This window comes from Styela clava, chromosome 6, assembly GCF_964204865.1.
Source record: "Styela clava chromosome 6, kaStyClav1.hap1.2, whole genome shotgun sequence".
Taxonomy (NCBI): Eukaryota; Metazoa; Chordata; class Ascidiacea; order Stolidobranchia; family Styelidae; genus Styela; species Styela clava.
In genome coordinates, this window is record NC_135255.1 from 8,477,013 (window position 1) to 8,496,251 (window position 19,239).

Here is a 19,239-nt window from a genome sequence, read left to right on the forward strand (position 1 = left end):
AAAGTGATGGACAAAAAGTTGCGATCCCACAATAATAATGTTAAACGGCATATGGCGATTATTATTTGGTCCTCACCTCAAAATATATAAAACACAACAATGATGCGGTGACCAATTGTATATGGCACAAACACTAGAAAATATAAAACGTAGAAAAATAAAAGAAACTTGGGTGAATGAAAATAAACAAGAAATTAAGGAACAGTAGACAATGATAAGGTGCTGTCAACGATTATGTATTTTTATGTGATATATTTCTTCACATGGTGCAGGGGAAAAAGAATCGCATAAGCTATCAAAAAGAATCGCATAATCGATATGATAAGTACTGGCGGCACATCTTATGACGTTGACCGCGACGCACAGCTGGAGGCCGCGATATCGACGACACGCACGGCGACACGATGTAGTTACGCAACAACGTACGATCATTACGTATTGACGTAATATAGGTGCGCTCGAGCGTCGTTCGGTGGCAACAGGCAAAAAAAGCAACTTTTGCCAACTTTATCGCTTCGTCAAATTCAAATGCAAACATCATGCGTTTTTTGTGTATGAAAAGGTAAATATCTTGGTTACCCAACTGTCATAACTAATTTATTGTTTTTACAGGAGAACGGCACTATTAATCGCCCCATTTTTTGTACTAATTTTTGGGGAAAAAACTTAACATATATTTTTTAACGAGCCTCATAGACAAAAAAAAATATTCGTGTTTTTCTTTATGAGAAAGGGGTTAATTGTTATCTGGGATTTCGGGGATTAGATTGAATTTCAATTTTTTCTTCTGTAGCTCATATGTAAATATATAACTACAGTTACTGGTGAATGTTGTTTACTGTTTGAAGTTACCTGCTCCTCATCACGTGACGAATGTTTTTATAATTATCTCCATATCCCCCTGCATTCAATATATAGTTCAAAATAATGATTGACGCGTCATCATTTCGATCGGCGATGCAATGAGTTAATACAAAATTCAAGCGGTCGAAGTGCAACCAAATCCTGATACAATTCTTAATTGAAGGCCTCGCGCGAACAACTATTTAAATTTGGTCTGTTTTATACTCGAATGTTGTCGTTTCGATCTCATCATCTCATTCAGCCCAATCGCCGTAGTAGAGGAAAATATATTCCTGTTCAGTCTGATATCAAACAATTTGTTTATTACAATATTTGGTTGCATGAGTATATTAGACGTATATTGACAAATTGTTCACATGAGTATAAATAGCGAAAATGCTTGCAAATTTATGCATAAAATTGTATGTAACTTGATTAGTAATTATTAATACGAATGAAATTTGAGTCAAATGTTCGTACGTTCGTGATTTATTCAGGGTAACAGTATAATTTTTTATCATCATCATTTGGAGAAAATTATTTCTCCATCATATAGTTGGGCCCAGCCTTATACTTTCAAGCCCTCTTTTTTCTCGATGATAAAGCGGGAAAGATGAAGCTGTCGTCATCTTTTTTCAACACCACTGACATAATCTCTATATCCCATGAAGTAGCCATCTCTTCCCTCGGTACGAATATAAGATCTCCATTGTCAGACGGAGCTGATACATACTGACTATTAGAAGTGCATTGTAAAGTTACTCCACCCACAGATTTACCGATTAGGAACGATCTAAAAATTGAATGTTTGCATAACACCATTATCAACTTTGCCAAACGCAGAAAGCTATTTCACTCACAAATCCCAATGAACAACATTTAAAAAATAAGTTTCACTAAACATACAAGTATCACTAAAAGTTGAATATGTTGCTAACGAATAAACACACGTCTTCCTGTCGATATTATTGCATCATATCGGATAATTTCATTAGATGCACAAGTTATTTATGTTCTATCCATTTGGTGTCAGCTGAAAAATTATAAATCAACTGGTTTATTCGACACTCGACTATTGGAGATTCTTTATTGGTCCAACTACTTTATTAACATAAAAGAATGATACTTACGTCCCAGTTTCTGAAAATTGTAAAGCATCATTCGCTTTAAAACTTCCACTTGAAACCCTGAAGTATGATTGTCTCCAATAGAAAGTGTCCATTCTTGATCACTTATGAGTTGCTTGGCCTGGATTTGTGTATTTATTTGAGCTCTCTCACTCATCCATTTCAGAATACTCAACTTTTGATGGATTTGCACGTTAAAGGGTTCAATCACGCTGCAGAAAAAAGACACTTCTCTGGTATCTTTGATATAAGTGATAGCTCAGTATTTTGCGAATACAGTATTACAAAAGTGGGAGTTTTTTTTATCTGAGAAGTCGGGGAGCGGATATTCGTACATGCGTCGAAATGTAAAGTTTTCTGGTGACTTATGTATTTATAAAGACAGCAATTAATGAATCATCCAAGTAACGTCATGTACGCCGGTCCACAATATATAAATAGTTGTATAAAAGCAATTACTTACGCATTAATCATTTCAAACGACGATGCAATAAGCCAGTGCATATCATATGTTGGAGTGTCGGTCTTTACCATTTCCAGTACTTCGTTATTCTTTCCCAGATATCTATCATACGCGTTTTCAGCCCGCAGAAGTAATCCGAGCTCGGGTTGGAGAAGCATCGTAAAATACCTAGAAAAAAGTCTAATTCAGTGTCTAGTTGACTGACTTGGATATTGTGAAGTCATGTACCTCAAATAGAAGTTGGCTATTGTCAAAACAGACATTGGAGACAGAGACGGGATATCATACTTTTAAAATGAAAATACCCCGATGACATTCCGCCGTGTCGTAGTTTCATACCGACTACAGCAGTGCTCGATAGACTTATTGAAAGGGTACACAGTTTTAACCCTCGCTCAAAGTCTGGTACACTCCACCCTCCGTATATACGAGGTAAGTAAAAACTAATATCATGCGAAAGCATTGCTGAACGTTTCAGCGTCCTAGGACCTAGGCTATTGATGATTCACGAAATCGATGGTTGTTTATGACTTTCTCCGTCATCATTATCAATGTTTATGCAAACTCAATAGTTGATTATTTATATAATTCTAACTTTGCTTTCAGATTTCATCGGCCAGTTGTGACAACGTCTTTTCCCTGGATAGGTAAGTACAATGCAATACGTCTGGCTGCAGTGGGTCCCACACTGTCATAGGCCCCACGCTTATTTTAATTATTAAATATTAAATTTAACTTTTGTAAATTATAATTATATTGGTAAACGTGTTTATTCTGAGTGTAAAATAAAATTACTTTAATTGTGATTTTGTAACCCCACGGATTCATTTACTGTTATGAAATATTAATATTCATTTAATATAGCTATCTCTGCGCAGACTGTGCCGCGCCCAATCCGTTTGCGCATAGGGCCTTTCAATAGTTTTCTTTTTAGACCAGATTCGTCATGGAGGTAAACGTTGAAAATGTTTGTTTAAGCGAATTTATTGTTTTATTACGAAAAGCATACAACCAAATTTTAGATAACTCTAGTCTAGGACAAAGCAATGGAAAGTTATCAAGATATTTTGTATATATGCATATATAATTCTTCATTTGTGACAAATTCAAGGTTAGCGTATTAGTTACATTGCTGTGATACACATTTTGAAATATTTCGTAGTCTCCGGATTAGAAGCACCGCAATATATTGACATCGCGAGTTTGAGATGTTGTGTCAAAACTCCAAAGTCCCATGCTTATCATTTCTTTCAAGGTCTCTGAACATTGGCAAGGAAGATCGATGATTCACTTCCTCACATAGTACATATTTACGTTAAGGGAGGCCGTAACAAAATACGAGATCTCTTGAATTATCACACTATTTATCACCTTCTCATTTCTTTATTGTTCTTTATATCGTCTTCGTATTCCAGTGTGACATCGTTTTTACTGTCGTTATAAGTTACGTACATTTTCTTCCTATGATCTGACAGAATATAAAAACTCCACAACGCGTTGCTGGTGGATCGCTCTATTCCCCACTCTTCAGCGGTCTCGGGATTCAATTTAACAGGAATACTATCATGTGGAGACCTGTTGCTGGAAATCCATTTGTTGCCTTCTCTGTCTGCCAATTCAACCTTGAAGGAGGTATTATGTTCTTCCTTTCTAATATTTTTAGAAGGGCTTCCACCGCATTTAAATTTTGACATGTTTTTGTTGTAGCAAATCTATACAGTTGAACCATTAATTTCTAACCAATCCAACAAAAAATAGGGAACTTGACTAAGCCAACTACCTCAACTCATTTCCTCGAAAATTTGATTTCACCTTCACAGAAGCAAATGTAAACAATAACGGTTTAAATAGGTTCTAAATGATAAATAGGTTCCGCTTGACTCAAAGGAAGTCACGCCTCCTTTCCGTGTGCGTCATTATCGATTCGGAACAGTATTGTCTACTTCCTAATCACCTTATTTTCATATATGGTTCTATTCCACATTTGCCAACTGAGTTTTATAGTTTGCCTTTTCTAGGAATCTATAACGGTTTCCGGGTAATATCAATTTATAGATCTCAAGGCGTGAAATATAATCTAAAAACACGATAGCATGATAATATAACTAAGTTAATTTGCAAACGTTTAAACCAGGGGTTGGCAAACTGCGGCAACGTCCTGCGAACTTTAAATGCATAATACAAAAATTGATTATATATAAATTTATCGTTGTCTCCGCGGAAAATATTTTTCTTTCTTGCGCATTCCAAAGCAGGTTTGCTTGATATGCCAATTGAGCATCGCAGTTAGTAAAGGATTCGATGTTGAACGTCATCACAGAACGTATTACTGCAAACACGAAATTCGACCTCAAGCGCCACTGCTCTGTGCGACAGTGCAAACGTGTAATGTACAAGTCACATATTGTAGATATTGCTGTGAGCAGATTTATATGAAATGTATTACACTCACAATAAATTTCGTACTCGCTTGTCAAATTGTCATTTGGATTACTTACTGCGGGACAACAAAGTTGTCCTTTGATTTCAACGCTTTCGCCGTGGCACAGAAAAAAAACATCAAGTAAATAAAAACAATGTACGGTTTGATAATATACATATTAGGAAGGGCAGCACAAACGCCTCATTGTAGCACAGCAATAGAGGGTACGGGTGCGCCATAATTTTAGGTTTAATGTTGCGATTGTTCGCAGGCAAAAATTTTAATGTCATTCAATAGATGAATGCTCGATATACCGCGTTGCTATTTGCTTTCATTTTTTCAGTGGACCGCGAGTCACCAGAAAAATTGCAAGGGGACCGTTATGCATAATTTTTTAAAAAGTTTGTGAACCACTGGTTTAAACAAACATGGGGTCTATCTAACAACGAATTATACACATGCGGCAGCAAGGTCGTTTCTTCATTATTCAGCAGCACAGCCATTTTCCATAAGAAAGCTATCAATTTAGCTTATAATTCATAGGCACAGAAGCCTTCCTCGGACTCATTTATGTGCAAATCGGATTGTATTTTTTATTAATTTGTTAATATTAATGAATTTTAATCTATATTCACCATGACGAAAATGTGACCCAATGTATGTAAAAGATGGTTTCTGCTCAATCGAACATAATGCCCCCAATGCATGAACCCCTTTTACATTGCGGCCATGAAGCCTAGCCTACTCAACGCAACATAAAGCTAGAAACGCTGCTATCCCTATTGCGGGGTAACCTACAATGTGGTATCATAGATTGGTACGTATTCTACAATTATCAAGAACTGCGCACTGGCAGTTTTATGTCTTATGTTGAATGATGCTCATATCACGATATTTTATAACCTCTACTTTACGCTTGTTACAAGTCATTTCTCATATTTCAATTACAAGATGTTTTCAAGTTTCTGTAAGCGTAACGTTAATAGCCTCATCCTACAAAATACGGGGCTCCCGAAGTATGCGAACCAGGATGGCGGACATCGGAATGTAATATGTGTACTAGGTTAGGGTTAGGCCATAATTTTAGGTATAAATACTACGGGAGGCTCTTGGCTAGTCTTCGAACTGATAATAGGACTAAAATAAGGAAAATTGAAAAAAAATTATCGCCTAACCCTAATCTGTTTCGGAGTGTTACCCATGTTACGTTCCGATGTCCGCCATCTTGGTTCGCATACTTCGGGAGCACCCAAAATACTATGCTGATGCGTTTTAAATTTTTGCAAAGTGTGCAATGATAGTTTCTGCCAAACGTTATTTTGATTGGATTCCAGGAACTTTATTGCCAATAGCCAAAGAATAGTTCTCTAAAAGAGCTTTTCAGCTAACACATTTCTCGTATTATCAACGATAAGCTGTTGTGGGGTATTATGACATCATAAATTGGCGCCTCTATTGGACATTTATCAAGAACAACGCGCCCCGGCAGTTTTATGTTTTATATTTTCCACCAAGCGTTAATTCGATTATTTTTAGAACAGTTTATTGCCAGTAGACAAAAGATAGTTCACTGAAGAGAAATCTCAGCTAGCACATTTCTCGTGTTATCAACGACCAGCTGTTGTGGGTATCATGGTATTATAGATTGTTACCTATTGTATAGTTATCATGTACTACATATATATCATAGTTACTATGCCTACTACTATATGCATATGGATTGGCAGTATTTGTACATCACCTTAATGGCTGTATTTGTATATTTGCATTTGACTTGGCGGTATATGTATATTTGGTTGGCTGTATGTTTATATGAGTTGGCGGTATATGCAGTCTTGGCAGCATATGTATGGCACCATTGGCACGTTACCAACCCTATCGCCTAAACACCTTCGTAATCATTACAATTGCATGTAAACATTACCAAAAATATGTGATTCAAGCTTTTAATACAGTCTATAGCAGAGTCGTCCAACCCATGGCTCGCGGGTCATATGTGGCCCGCGGAAGCATTTCCTGTGGTCCGCGCTGTATTTTTTTTTTTGGAATTAAATAAAAAAAAATTATTGAGTATGCCTATTATTTGAGTGATGTAGTATGCGAAGATGTGATACAAACGATTCGATTATTTTTTCGAAATGCGCTCTGCCAGCCCTTTCAAGTGCCATTTTTAATCGAAACCAACTGGGAGTAGACATCAATACAGATAGATATCGAGATATTGTGACCTAGTCGCTACGTACATACATAAAATCCATAATACTGTAATACACACATAAAATCGAGCTACTTCGTGGCAGAAATAAAAGCAAAACAGTCGAAGCCATTCTCACATTGAGAATTCTATATTATTAAGCGATGTTACGTTCGGGTTTCCGATGTTTTATGTCCGGAAACAAAAGAGGCATTTGCAAATATAAACCTATGAAGACAGACGATTCTTGTCGTGTTGAAGAGCTTGGGAATTCTATAGCAGAAACTTTAATTGCAAAAGCGGGAAAGTTTTCATCATATTCCTTGGTGCTTGACGAAAGTAATGACATGAAGTCTACTGCTCATCATGCGGAGAGTTGATGATGGTTTTGAAATTAGCGAAAGGCTCGCAGTCATTGTCCCATTTGATGACACGGCTATGGGCATTGATTTGTTGGGAGCTGTGATGAAAATGATCAAGCGTCTTGGCTTGTCTTTGACAAAACTTTTGGGAATAAACACTGATGGCGACCCATCAATGGTTGCGAAACAACAGTTTTATTGTTCTAATAATTGTGAAAGTTTTGCGTGAGGGTATTGTTTGTTTTGTCATTAACCCGTAGTCAGTGTAGCAAAACTAAAACATAACTACCATGTTAAGTGGACGGCGCACTTATTAGTAAATTACATGTGGCCCTTCGACTAAAAAGGTTGGACGACCCTGGTCTAAAGCAATATCAATCAATAGTATAAAAGCTACAACCAGTTATGTAGGATCGAGTGTTTTTTTGTATTCTCTATGACAAATTGTTACGTTGCTAACTAAGCTAATATAATACTAAAAAACTTCTTAAATTAAAGCAGTATGATATATATAACTTGAATTTTGTTTAATACATTTCAACTATTTTTTGTTTTCTTGTGCTTTTCTAGTATATATATATAGTCTGGGTTGGCAAAGTTCTGTTCTACCTAGATGCTGTCCTTATTTTCATCTTGCCTAACATTTCGCCCAAAAATGAAATTTATTGCGTTTGCCATTGTATTTGTTTTACATGTCATTCTAAAGTTAACACCGTGTATCAGCATGCATGAAGAAGAATGTGTTTTGGAGAAGCCGAAGAATCAGTTACAATGAGACAAGATAGATGGAAACAGGTACGATACTCTGACTACCAACGTAATTTGGACAGAGTCCTTGGTTGTATCAAAGCACACGGATTTTAATCAATTGACACGGGAGGATCTTTTAATGTGACCGATTACAATATAAGCAGGACAACATTCAAAAATATTATTTCTTACTTAGATGTAAACGTTAATAGTAAATAAGTCATCGAAAAGGGGGGTCTCCAAAATGTCGTGTCCCATTTGTCCCATGTGTCCCATTTGTACCACGCGTACCACCTGTCCCACTTATCCCACGTGTTTTACGTGTCCCACTTGTCCCACATGTACCACTTGTACCAAGTGTACCACTTCTCTCACTTGTACCACGTGTCCCACTGTACCACGTGTCTCACTTGTCCCATGTGTCCAGCGTGTCCCACATACGGGTAAGGATCATCCTATTTTTCAATTTCAAATTTTGAATAAAGCGCGCCACCACCATTTTTGTAAATTTAGAATTGTCGAACCAGATAAGTACGACTGGTAAATTTTGTATTCCATGGAAATTTTCCGAGATATTGGGGACGGGAGAAAATATTATTTTGACTACATAGAAATTCCATTATTGCCGATTTATTCAAGTATTTATATCAGTGTTTTATTCAGCTTCAAAAATATCGCATTCCGGGGTCAGTGATACTGTGTGCTTAAAATTGGGACCTTAATTTACAAACTGTGATACAAATCCTACAAAAAAGATGAAAAGCAGCATAAAATTAATTTGTGTTGTGAATGCACTCCTTAATAGTTATTTTTGACATCGTCGCCGATGTGAAATCAAATTTCTGTCCAAAAAATAAAACCAAACTGCGATATCCGCCGTTGCATGAGAATTAATATTTACTAGTATATACAAAGGGCTTTAATATAGTTTATCATCATCAATTGGGATGCCAAGCCGCCGAAAGGATCGCGGTGACAAAAATACTACTGCGGCCTTGGATTATGTGAAAAATTAGAAAATAAAAATCGCTGCATTGTTGCGAAGTTTTCAGTCTTCAAGTAAATTTCAAAAAATCGTTTCGGTCGACATCCAAAATACGGTTGTTTGAAATGACAACACCCATTATTCGGTGTTGTGTTAGTTGAAAATACTCGAATATTTCGACTAAAAAAACTATTTGCCCACCGCTAATCACGACACATGGTAATTATCATTGAATGGCAATTAAAAATCAAATTGTTTAGCATAAAAATCCAAGTAATAGTTTCACATTTGATGCATTTGATCGGCGCTGCATGCGAGCGTGTTTTTGTACTTATAAACGATTTTGACGCTACTGACATCCGCGAGTTACACTTCTCTCAAAATTAATTTTCACGATTTCTAATGTTCTATTTTCAAATGCGGATACTGCTGACTACGGATTAATGGTCGATATTTGAAATAGTATTTGCAAAATATTCACCATAAACCGCCAGGCACATAAGAGGCGGGCTACACGGAACTGTGGAATTTCGCTGTGAACGACGCATTCTTTTCAGTTTAATAAACGCCTTACGTCGTCGTGAATTGCACTTTGGGTGCTCTTTAATTTGGGTGTTTTGAGTTCACCGAAAATTTTGGCCGCGCCCATGTCGGTACCTATCCGATATCAACCCGGCTATATTCCGGCACTGATACCAAGTCATAATTTGTCACCCATGTCATCAATAACCAAAACTTTTGTGCTTGCTATTACCAGAAAGCCTATGTTGAATGAAATTGCGACCTGCGGTTTTACTCAGTTATCTTTATCTGGTCCTTCTGTATTAAATGTTGCACACCCTTGGTTTTAACTACTTAAATTGCTTTGAAACCTAGTTCTTCGCTTGATACTTATCATGTTTTTTCAATTTTCGTCATTTTTTCTGTAAATTTAGAGCAATAAGAGAATAGTTCAGGTAGTTTGTAGACAATATGATATGTAAAAGTTGATAAGGTCCCGGGCAGATGTTGACATTAACTATCGAACCAAGAAATTATTGCCCCATCTAACATGAATACTACCATATTATTTATGATATTTTTATGATTCTCCTGCATTTTTCCCTCCGATTTTATATGTATCTGCAATTCTGCCAAGATGTTTGTTATTTTATTGCAAGCATCAATTGCTTTTACTATTTTATACCAATTTCTTTTTATTTCTATACTAAGTTCCCTTATATTTTTCATCTTCAAGTCATTCGTACTTGATGATACTAGCCTAGTCAATTTGAAAAAATGCTACAATCACAATTTCTTACATCATTGTGATCATACATTTTTGGCGCACTCACGACAAAGAACATAAAGTCATGTTTTTGATGGAATTAGTCTGCTTTACAAGTGCGTCTTTCTAACAAAAATAAACGAATTGCTTCAATTGAGCATTGAATGATTGAGCATATACTATAGCTAAAAATAGTATTATTTATTACGTAATTTGTCTACAAATATCTCATTCATTGGAGGCACGTTTTCCAAACTGGAAAAAAATTCATCCCTGGCGAGTAACTTTGTCCTTTTGAAAAGGAATCGGCTTTGTATTTGCTGTAGCATTACTGATTTCCCAAAGTTCGCTCTGCCTACTATAATACAATGCACACATCCAATTAGAAAAAACTGAAACTGTACAAAATCGGTTTTTCAACTAGGACACTAGACAAAGATCTAAGGATAAAATAATTACAGTAGTTTTTATGCATAGTGGGGGAAGAATAAAAAGGTTGAAAGATTTGATAAGGGAGAAGTTTAACGGATAAGGTTTGGAATCACATGACTTTTACACCTACATCTTATTCATCAAATATTTTGTACACATGTATCCCATTTATCATACATACCATTTAACAGATGTTTTGTCCACCAACAGCTCATCCGTGAAATGTTTTCTTTTCATACATGTCGTTCAGGGGTTTTGTCCACATATATCTCATTCGACAGCATATTTTGTTCATATACATCTCGTTTCCTTGATGAAACAACAGCTCATTCGCGAAATGTATTCTCTTCATACATTTTGTCCAGGGGTTTTGTCCACATGTATCTCATTCGCTGAATATTTTGTCCACATGAATCCCGTTTATCATACATTTTATTCACCAGATATTTTGTCTATATATATTTCGTTTCCCTCATAAAACAGTTGCCGTGATTATTTGCTCGTTAAAAGAAAGACTTTTTCAGTGAGACTCTTCTGTGACGTATAATATTCAATCCATGGTAATTAACTTAATTTTGTCTAACGTAACTCGCTGTGGCGACTTTTTAAATACATTGCTACTCAAAAAAAAAAACAGATGTAATATGCGGACATAACCACATGAGATAAACTGTCTAATTATATTTAGTTTTGATAGGTATGTTTGCAATCTTGCTAATTCGTTATCGCCGTTAGGAATCCGTATTTTTGCAATTTTGCGAATTAGAGAAATCCGTACTTGTAACACAGATCCGATCAATGCTGCAGATTATTTTGAAGATATAACCGTAATAATCGCACGACGTAAAATCTATTTTAGTAGTAGTGGGGCGAGTGGGACACGTCATTTTGAGACACCGACGGGACAAGTGGGACACGTGGTACAAGTGGGACATGTGGGACAAGTGTAATACGACATTTTTAAGACACCGGTGGGGCAAGTGGGATACGTAGTACAAGTGAGACAAGTGGTACACGTGGCACAAGTGGGACACGTGGGGCAAGTGGGACACGTGGGGCAAGTGGACAAGTGTGACACGACATTTTGGAGACACCGATCGAAAATACAGTTACTTGGAATGACTAAATAAATAACATCGCGAATGATCTTTCCATCCATCCACCTAATGCTATAATTAAAAAATTCGTCGAAGAAATACCCGAAAGGAGTTTTGTAATCATAATAAATGTGTTGATAATGAAGGGGTTAAAAAAGGTTCGAAAGCCTTATGGGTGTGTACCCGTCCTATACGTCAGTGGTCACCAAAGCGTGGGTCGCGACCCCAACTGGGGTCGCCTTAAATATTTCTGGGGTCGCCGAGTGCCCATCGTTGTCTTTTCTTTTATTTTTATTACGTGCGTGACTTCTCGGCTTAACGCTAGATACTTCAAACAAAAAAATGAATAACAAGCACGCAGACAGGTAATATCAAGAGCAATTACGATAAATCAATTATGACATCATAATCACAAATTTAGTCCGTGTCAAAAACAGTGTTCTAGGACACAAATACACAACAGTGTGCAGTCTGCACTGTTGAGTTGAATAACGCTAGCAAGTTTCGATATTTCGAATTGGAGTGACTTCTTTTTTAATAAGGCTATTGCGTAACGACAGTAATTTATATTTTGAAGTAATTCGAATTGGAATAAATTTCAATTTTTCTTCTGTAGCTCATTCTAATATATGTGAAAATATAACCACGGTGAATGTGGATTATTGTGTGAAGTTTTCTGCTCCTCATCACGTGCCCACTGTATTTCTAATTATCTCCATCGCCGCCTACATTCAATATATAGTTTAAAATAATGATAAAAGTCAATATAAAATTCCAGCGGTCTAAGCGCTACCAAATCTAGATACAATTCCTTATTGAAGGCAACGCGCGCACAACTATTAGCCATCGATCAAGTTTTTAAATTTGATCTGTATTATATTCGGCCCCATCGCCATACTAGAGGTACCGTAAATGCATTCCTGTTCAGTCTTACATAACTAAATATGCTCATTACTGTTGGGTTTGCATGAATATATTAGATACATAATTGATAAATTTTAGCATGAATATAAATAGCGAAAATGTTTGAAATTTATGCATAAAGTTGTATGTAATTTGATTAATAATTTTTAATACGAAACGTTATTCACAAATGACATTTAGGTCAAATGTTCGTACGTTAGTGATTTATCCAGGTTAACAGTATAATTGTTCATCATCATGTGAAGAAAATTATTTCTCTATCATCGTTGTGCCCAGCTTTATACTTTATAGTTCTCTCTTATTTTAACGACGATAAAGCGGGAAAGATGATGCTGTCGACACCCTTCTCAACACCAATTTTCCAATCTTTATATTCCATGAAGTAGCCATCTCTTTCAGCGGTACGAAGAAAAGATCTCCATTATCAGGTGGAGCTGACACATACTGATTATTAGAAGCGCATCGTATAATTACTCCACCTCCACATCCATCGATTAGGAATGACCTAAAAATTGATCATCATTGCAATCAACACTTCCAAACGTCGAAAGGTATTTCACGTATAGAGATTGCGCATACAAATCATGATGAACAACATTTAAAAATTGACCAAAGCTATTTTACATACAAGTTCCACTAAATTTGAATGAAATGTTCTCAAATAAGCACATTTCTTCAACTGCTGTCGATATTACTGAAGGATATTGATAATTTCATTAAATGCACAAGGTATTTATGTTCTATTCATTTGATGTCCGCTGAAAAATTGTGAATCTAATATTTAACTATATGACAAATTTTGATTTTTTATTTGTAATTCTATTTAATATTAAATAGTCAAAATACCTAGAAATAGCATTTCAACTGGTTTTACTGCGGCTCGACTATTGATGATTCTTTATTCGTTCAAAAAATAAGAGAATGATACTTACGTCCCAACTTCTGAAAATTTCAAAGCATCATTCGCTTTTAGACTTCCAACTGAAAACCCTAACAAAAAATTGTTTACAACAGAAAGTGTCCAATCTTGTTCACTGCTGAGTCCCTCAGCCTGGATTTGTGTATTTATTTGGGCTCCCTCACTTTTCCATTGCAGATTATTCAACATTTGATGGATTTGCACGTTGGAAAATTCAATCACGCTGCAGAAAAAAAGACACTTCTCTGATATCTTCAATATAAGTGATCGCCCAGTATTTTGCAAATACAGTATTATTACAGAAGTATTTTTCTATTCGAGCGGAAGGAAGAATTCGGGGATCGAATAAAATTTTCATATTCATCTTGTAGCTCATTTTCAAAATATGGAAAAGGCTAATCATAATTAATGGTGAATATGATAAGTGAAGAATCAATCCCTTTTTCTAATTATTTATTTTTATCGTCCACCACAAGTGCATTCGTACATGCGTCAAAATATAAAGTTTCCTGTTGAGGTATGTATTTATAAATAACGCTGATGTAATGAGCCAGTGCAAATCATATGTTGGAGCGTCGGTAGTCACCATTTCCAGAATCCCATTATTCTTTCCCAGATATCTATCATGCGCGTTTTCAGAACGTAGAAGTAATCCGAGTTCTGGCTGGAGAAGCATCGTAAAACACCTAAAGAAAAAGAGTTTAATTTAGAGTCAGTTTACTGAGTTGGAAATTGAGATGTCGTGTAACCCGTATAGTTACCGATCGGTTTAACAAGCAACTCTTTCAACTTGACTTGTAGAAGTTAGGTATTGTCAAAACAAACATGAAGACAAAGAAGAGATATCATAATTTAAAAATTAAATACCCCAATGTCATTACCTCGTGCCGTAGTTTCAAACCAACTACACCAGTGCTCGATAGCCTATTTGAAATGGTACACAGTTTTAACCATCACTCAAAGCCTGGTACATCCCACACATATATGTCAGTAAAACTAATAACATTATTATGCGAAATTATTGCTAAACTTTTCGCCGTCGTAGGCTACCGATCATTCGCTTAAGCCAGGGTCGTCGAACCCGTGACCCGCGGGCCATACATGGCCCGCGGAAGCATTTAGAGTGGCCCGCGCTGTATTTTTCAGAATTGAATAAAAAAAAATTGAGTAAAGATGTGATACAAACGATTTGTTTATTTTCCTGAAATGCGCTCTACCATCCCCTTCAAACGAGCCATGAGTGCCATTTTGAATCAAAACCAACTGGGAGGAGATATCGATACAAAAAGGTGACATACTCGCTTACTCTTGCCTATTCACAACTCTATATGATCTTATCGCAAAACAATCGAAGGAATGTATATTATTATGTATTGTTCGGGTTGCCAATGTTTTACGTCCGGAAATAAAAGAGTTTTTTTTTTTCAAAAATAGCCTGTCAAGACAGACCATAGCTTGTCGTGTTGAAGAGCCCGGGAAATCTATAGCGGAAACTTTAGTTGCAAAAGCGGGAAAATTTTCGTTGTATTCTTTGGCGCTTGGCGAGAGCACTGACATCAAGTTTACTGCTCAGTTGGCAACTTGACAATCTTCTTGCGGGGAGTTAATGATGATTTGAAATTACCGAAGAGCTATTGAGGGTATACGAATGGAGGCATTGATTTGTTGGGAGCTGTGATAAAAAAGATCAAGCGTCTTGGCTTTTCTTTGGCGAAACTTTCGGGAATAACCACTGATGGCGCCCCATCAATGATTAGGAAACAACAGTTTCATTATTCTAATAATTGTGAAAGTTTGGTGTGAGGGCATTTTTTTTTTCATTAACCTGTAGTCAGTGTAGCAAAACTAGAACATAACTACCATGTTAAGTGGCCCGCGCAATTATTAGTGAACTACATGTGGCCCTTCGACCAAAAAGTTGGCCGACCCTGGCTTACGTTTACGACATTCTCCACTGTCATTACGTTATCAATGTTAAAGCAAACTCAATAGTTGATTATTTATTTGATTTCAACTTTGCTCTCAGATTCCATCAGCCAATTGTGACAACATCTACGCCCGGCAAGTAAGCACAATTCAATCCGCCCGGCTGCAGTGGCCCCGCACTTCCGCATGCCCCTCGCTTATTCTGTATATCAAATATTATATTTACCTTTATAAATTATAATCATATGGATATGGGTAAACGTGTTTATTTTGACTGTAAAATAGAATTGCTTTCATCGTGATGTTGGAACTATTTAAAAGATAATAAAATGCAAAATCGAATTCAATTACTGTTATAAAATAGTAATTTTTATTTAATATAGCTATCTCTGTGCAGACTGTGCCCGCCCAATCTGTTCACGCATAGTGCCTTACATTAAAATTTTCCCCTATGACCAAATTCTTCGTGAGATTTAACGTTAATAATGTTCGTTTATGCGAATTTGTGATTTTTCGCAAATTAATATTTTATTACGATAAGCATACAGCCAAATCTTAGGAAACTCTAGGGCGAAGAAATGGACAGTTAACAAGACATTATGTATAATTATATATATATGTTATGCTTTATTTGTGACAAATTGCCAAGGCTAGCGTATGTAGTTACATCGATGCGATACACATTTTGAAACATTTCTTAGTCTCTGGATTAGAAACACCGAAATACATTGATATCGCGAGATTGAGATGTTGTGTCCAAAGTGGCATGCCTACTATTTCTCCCTGGATCCAAACATTGGCAATGTATATGCAATGAAGACCAATGATTCACTTCCACATAGAGTACATGATTACGTTTGGGGAGGGCGTCACAAAATACACTAGATCTCTTGAATTTAATGTATTAACTATGCATTTTATGACCGAATCGAGTTATCACACCATTTATCACCTTCTCATTCCATTATCGTCCTTTATATTGTCTTCGTATTCCAGTGTGACGTCGTTATTACTGTTGTTATAAGTTACGTACATTTTCTTCTTATGATCTGACAGAATATAAAAACTCCACAACGCGGCGCTTGCAGATTGCTCTATTCTCCAATCTTCAGCCTCGGAATTCAATTCAACAGGAATACTATCATGTGGAGACCTGTTGCTGGAAAACCATTTGTTGCCTTCTCTGTCTGACAATTCAATAAAGTTTGACATGTTTCTGTTGTAGCAAATCTATTAAAAAATATCTAAAAAAATTCGTCGAAGAAATACCCGGAAGGAGTTTTGTAATCATCACAGATTATGAAAACTGCATTATTTTCAGAGAAATTTAATTATAATTGTGGGTAAAATTAGGCAAAAATCCCGTAAATTCCCCGTCGTTCCCTCTTGCAAAGTAAGTGCTATCTACTTCGGATCGACCAGTTGAACCATGAATTCCTAACCAATTCAATAAAAAATAGAGAACTTAACTAAGCCAACTTCCTCAGCTCACTTCCTCGATCATTTGATTTAACCTACACAGAATCAAATGATCAATAGCGCCTTAGAAAACGACCACGATAAGTTCCGCTTGACTCAAAGGAAGTCGCGCCTCCTGTATGTGTGCGTCATCATCGATTCGAAACAGTATTGTTTACCTTTTATTCATCTTATTTTCATATTTAGTTATATTGCATATTTGTCTACCGAGTTTCACAGTTTGCCTATTCTAGGAATTTATATCGGTTTCCGGGTAATATCAATTTAGGAATCTCACGGCGTGAAATATAATCTAAAAACACGATAGAATGATAATATAACTAAGTACATTAGTAAAAGCTCAAACTAACACGGGGCCTATGCCTATCTAACAACGAATTTCACACATGCAGGAACAAGGTCCTTTCTCCATCATTCATCGAGCACAGCCATTTTTCGGTTTCGTGTTCGTTGAAAATATTCGTATAATTCGACTACAAAATCTATTTGCCTGCCACTAATTACGGCGCATTTTAATTATCATTGAATGGCAATTAAAAATCAACTTGTTTAACATTTAAATCCAAGTAATAGTTTCACATTTAATGCATTTGATCGGCGCTACATGCGAGCGTGTTTTTGTACTTATAAACGATTTTGACGCTACTGACATCCGCGACTTATACTTCTCTCCAAAATTAATTTTCACAATTTCTAATGTTCTATTTTCAAATGCGGGTACTACTGACTACGGAATAATGGTCGATATTTGAAATAGGACTTGCAAAATATTCACCATAAACCGTCAGGCAAAGAGAGGCGGGCTACATGAAACCGTTGCGTCGTGATTAGTGGTGGGCAAATAGTTTTTTTAGTCGAATTATTCGACTATTTTTAACGAACACAACACCGAATAATGAGTATTGTCATTTCAAACAACCGTATTTGGGATGTCGGCCGCCGAAAAGATCGCCGTGACAATTTTATTTTTCGGAATTTATTTGAAGACTAAAACTTCGCAACAATGCAGCGATTTTTATTTCCTAATTTGTCATAATCCAAGGCCGCAGTAAGTACTTTTGTCACCGCGATCCTTTCGGCGGCTTGACATCCCAATTGATGATGATAAACTATATTAAAGCACTTTTTATTCACTAGTAAATATTATTTCTCATGCAACGGCGGATATCGCAGTTTGGTTTTTATTTTTTGGACAGAAATTTGATTTCACATCGGCGACGATGTCAAAGACAACTATTAAGATGTGCATTCACAACACAAATTAATTTTTGCTGCTTTTTATCTTTTTTGAAGTATTGTATCACAGTTTGTGCATTAAGGTCCCAATTTTAAGCGAACAGTATTACTGACCCCGGAATGCGATATTTGAGAAAATATTCGTGAATGTGATAGTTGACTTTTTTATGCTTTCAATTTTATATCGTGTCCGTGTTACTTTCGTATTAATAATAATTAAAAACTCCGCAAATTGGTAATCTCTCTAATACTCAGTGTTGAGAATTAACGTAACTCAGCTTTGGAATGAAACACTGATACTAAATACTTGAATAAATCGGCAATAATGGCATTTCTACGTGGTCAAAATAATATTTCTCCTCGTCCCCAATATCTCGGAAAATTTCCATAGAATACAAAATTTACCAGTCGTACTTATCTGGTTCGACAATTCTGAATTTACAAAAACGGTGTTGGCTCGCTTTATTCAAAATTAGAAAATATGATAATCCTTACCCGTAAGTGGGACACGTGGTACAAGTGGGACAATTGGGAAAAGATGAGACAGATGGGACGAGTGGTACACGTGGGACAAGGGGTACACGTGGGACAAGTGGTACACGTGGGACACGACATTTTTGAGACACCGGTATAAAAGCTACAACTAGTTATGTTGGATCGACGTGATTTTGTATTCTCTATTACAATTTTTTATGTTGTTTACTAAGCTAGTATAATACTAACAAACTTCTATAAAAGCAGTAAGATATAACTTAAATTTTGTTTAATACATTCAACGAATTTTTGTTTTCTTGTGCTTTTCTAGTATATATA

At 36.2% G+C, this 19,239-nt stretch overlaps 1 protein-coding gene across 5 annotated transcripts; it reads right to left on the reverse strand.

Moving 5' to 3' along the window:
- Positions 1-1,151: 1,151 nt before the first annotated feature.
- On the reverse strand, positions 1,152-17,576 carry LOC144424560 (uncharacterized). 5 transcript variants are annotated; one of them, XM_078113972.1, is made up of 4 exons: positions 16,664-17,576; positions 2,434-2,601; positions 1,974-2,182; positions 1,496-1,636 (listed from the first exon to the last, which is right to left on the reverse strand). In XM_078113972.1, the coding sequence occupies exons 1-4, from the start codon at positions 16,921-16,923 to the stop codon at positions 1,626-1,628; spliced, it is 648 nt and encodes a 215-aa protein (XP_077970098.1). In that variant the 5' UTR covers positions 16,924-17,576; the 3' UTR covers positions 1,496-1,625. The 5 variants fall into 5 exon arrangements, 4 of the variants coding, with proteins under 4 accessions (XP_077970097.1, XP_077970098.1, XP_077970099.1 ...); XM_078113973.1 differs by lacking the exon at positions 16,664-17,576 and adding an exon at positions 3,886-4,245; XM_078113970.1 differs by lacking the exon at positions 16,664-17,576 and adding an exon at positions 3,805-4,245.
- Positions 17,577-19,239: the final 1,663 nt, after the last annotated feature.

Bases quoted from the DNA above. Each gene is read 5' to 3' on its own strand.
- LOC144424560 (XM_078113970.1), bottom strand. From the start codon at position 4,127: ATGTCAAAATTTAAATGCGGTGGAAGCCCTTCTAAAAATATTAGAAAG. The intron at 2,602-3,804 runs GTGATAAATAGT...ACTTTTTTCTAG, and splicing joins AACAATAAAGAAATGAGAAG to GTATTTTACGATGCTTCTCC. The intron at 2,183-2,433 runs GTAAGTAATTGC...TTTTTTCTGCAG, and splicing joins TCGTTTGAAATGATTAATGC to CGTGATTGAACCCTTTAACG.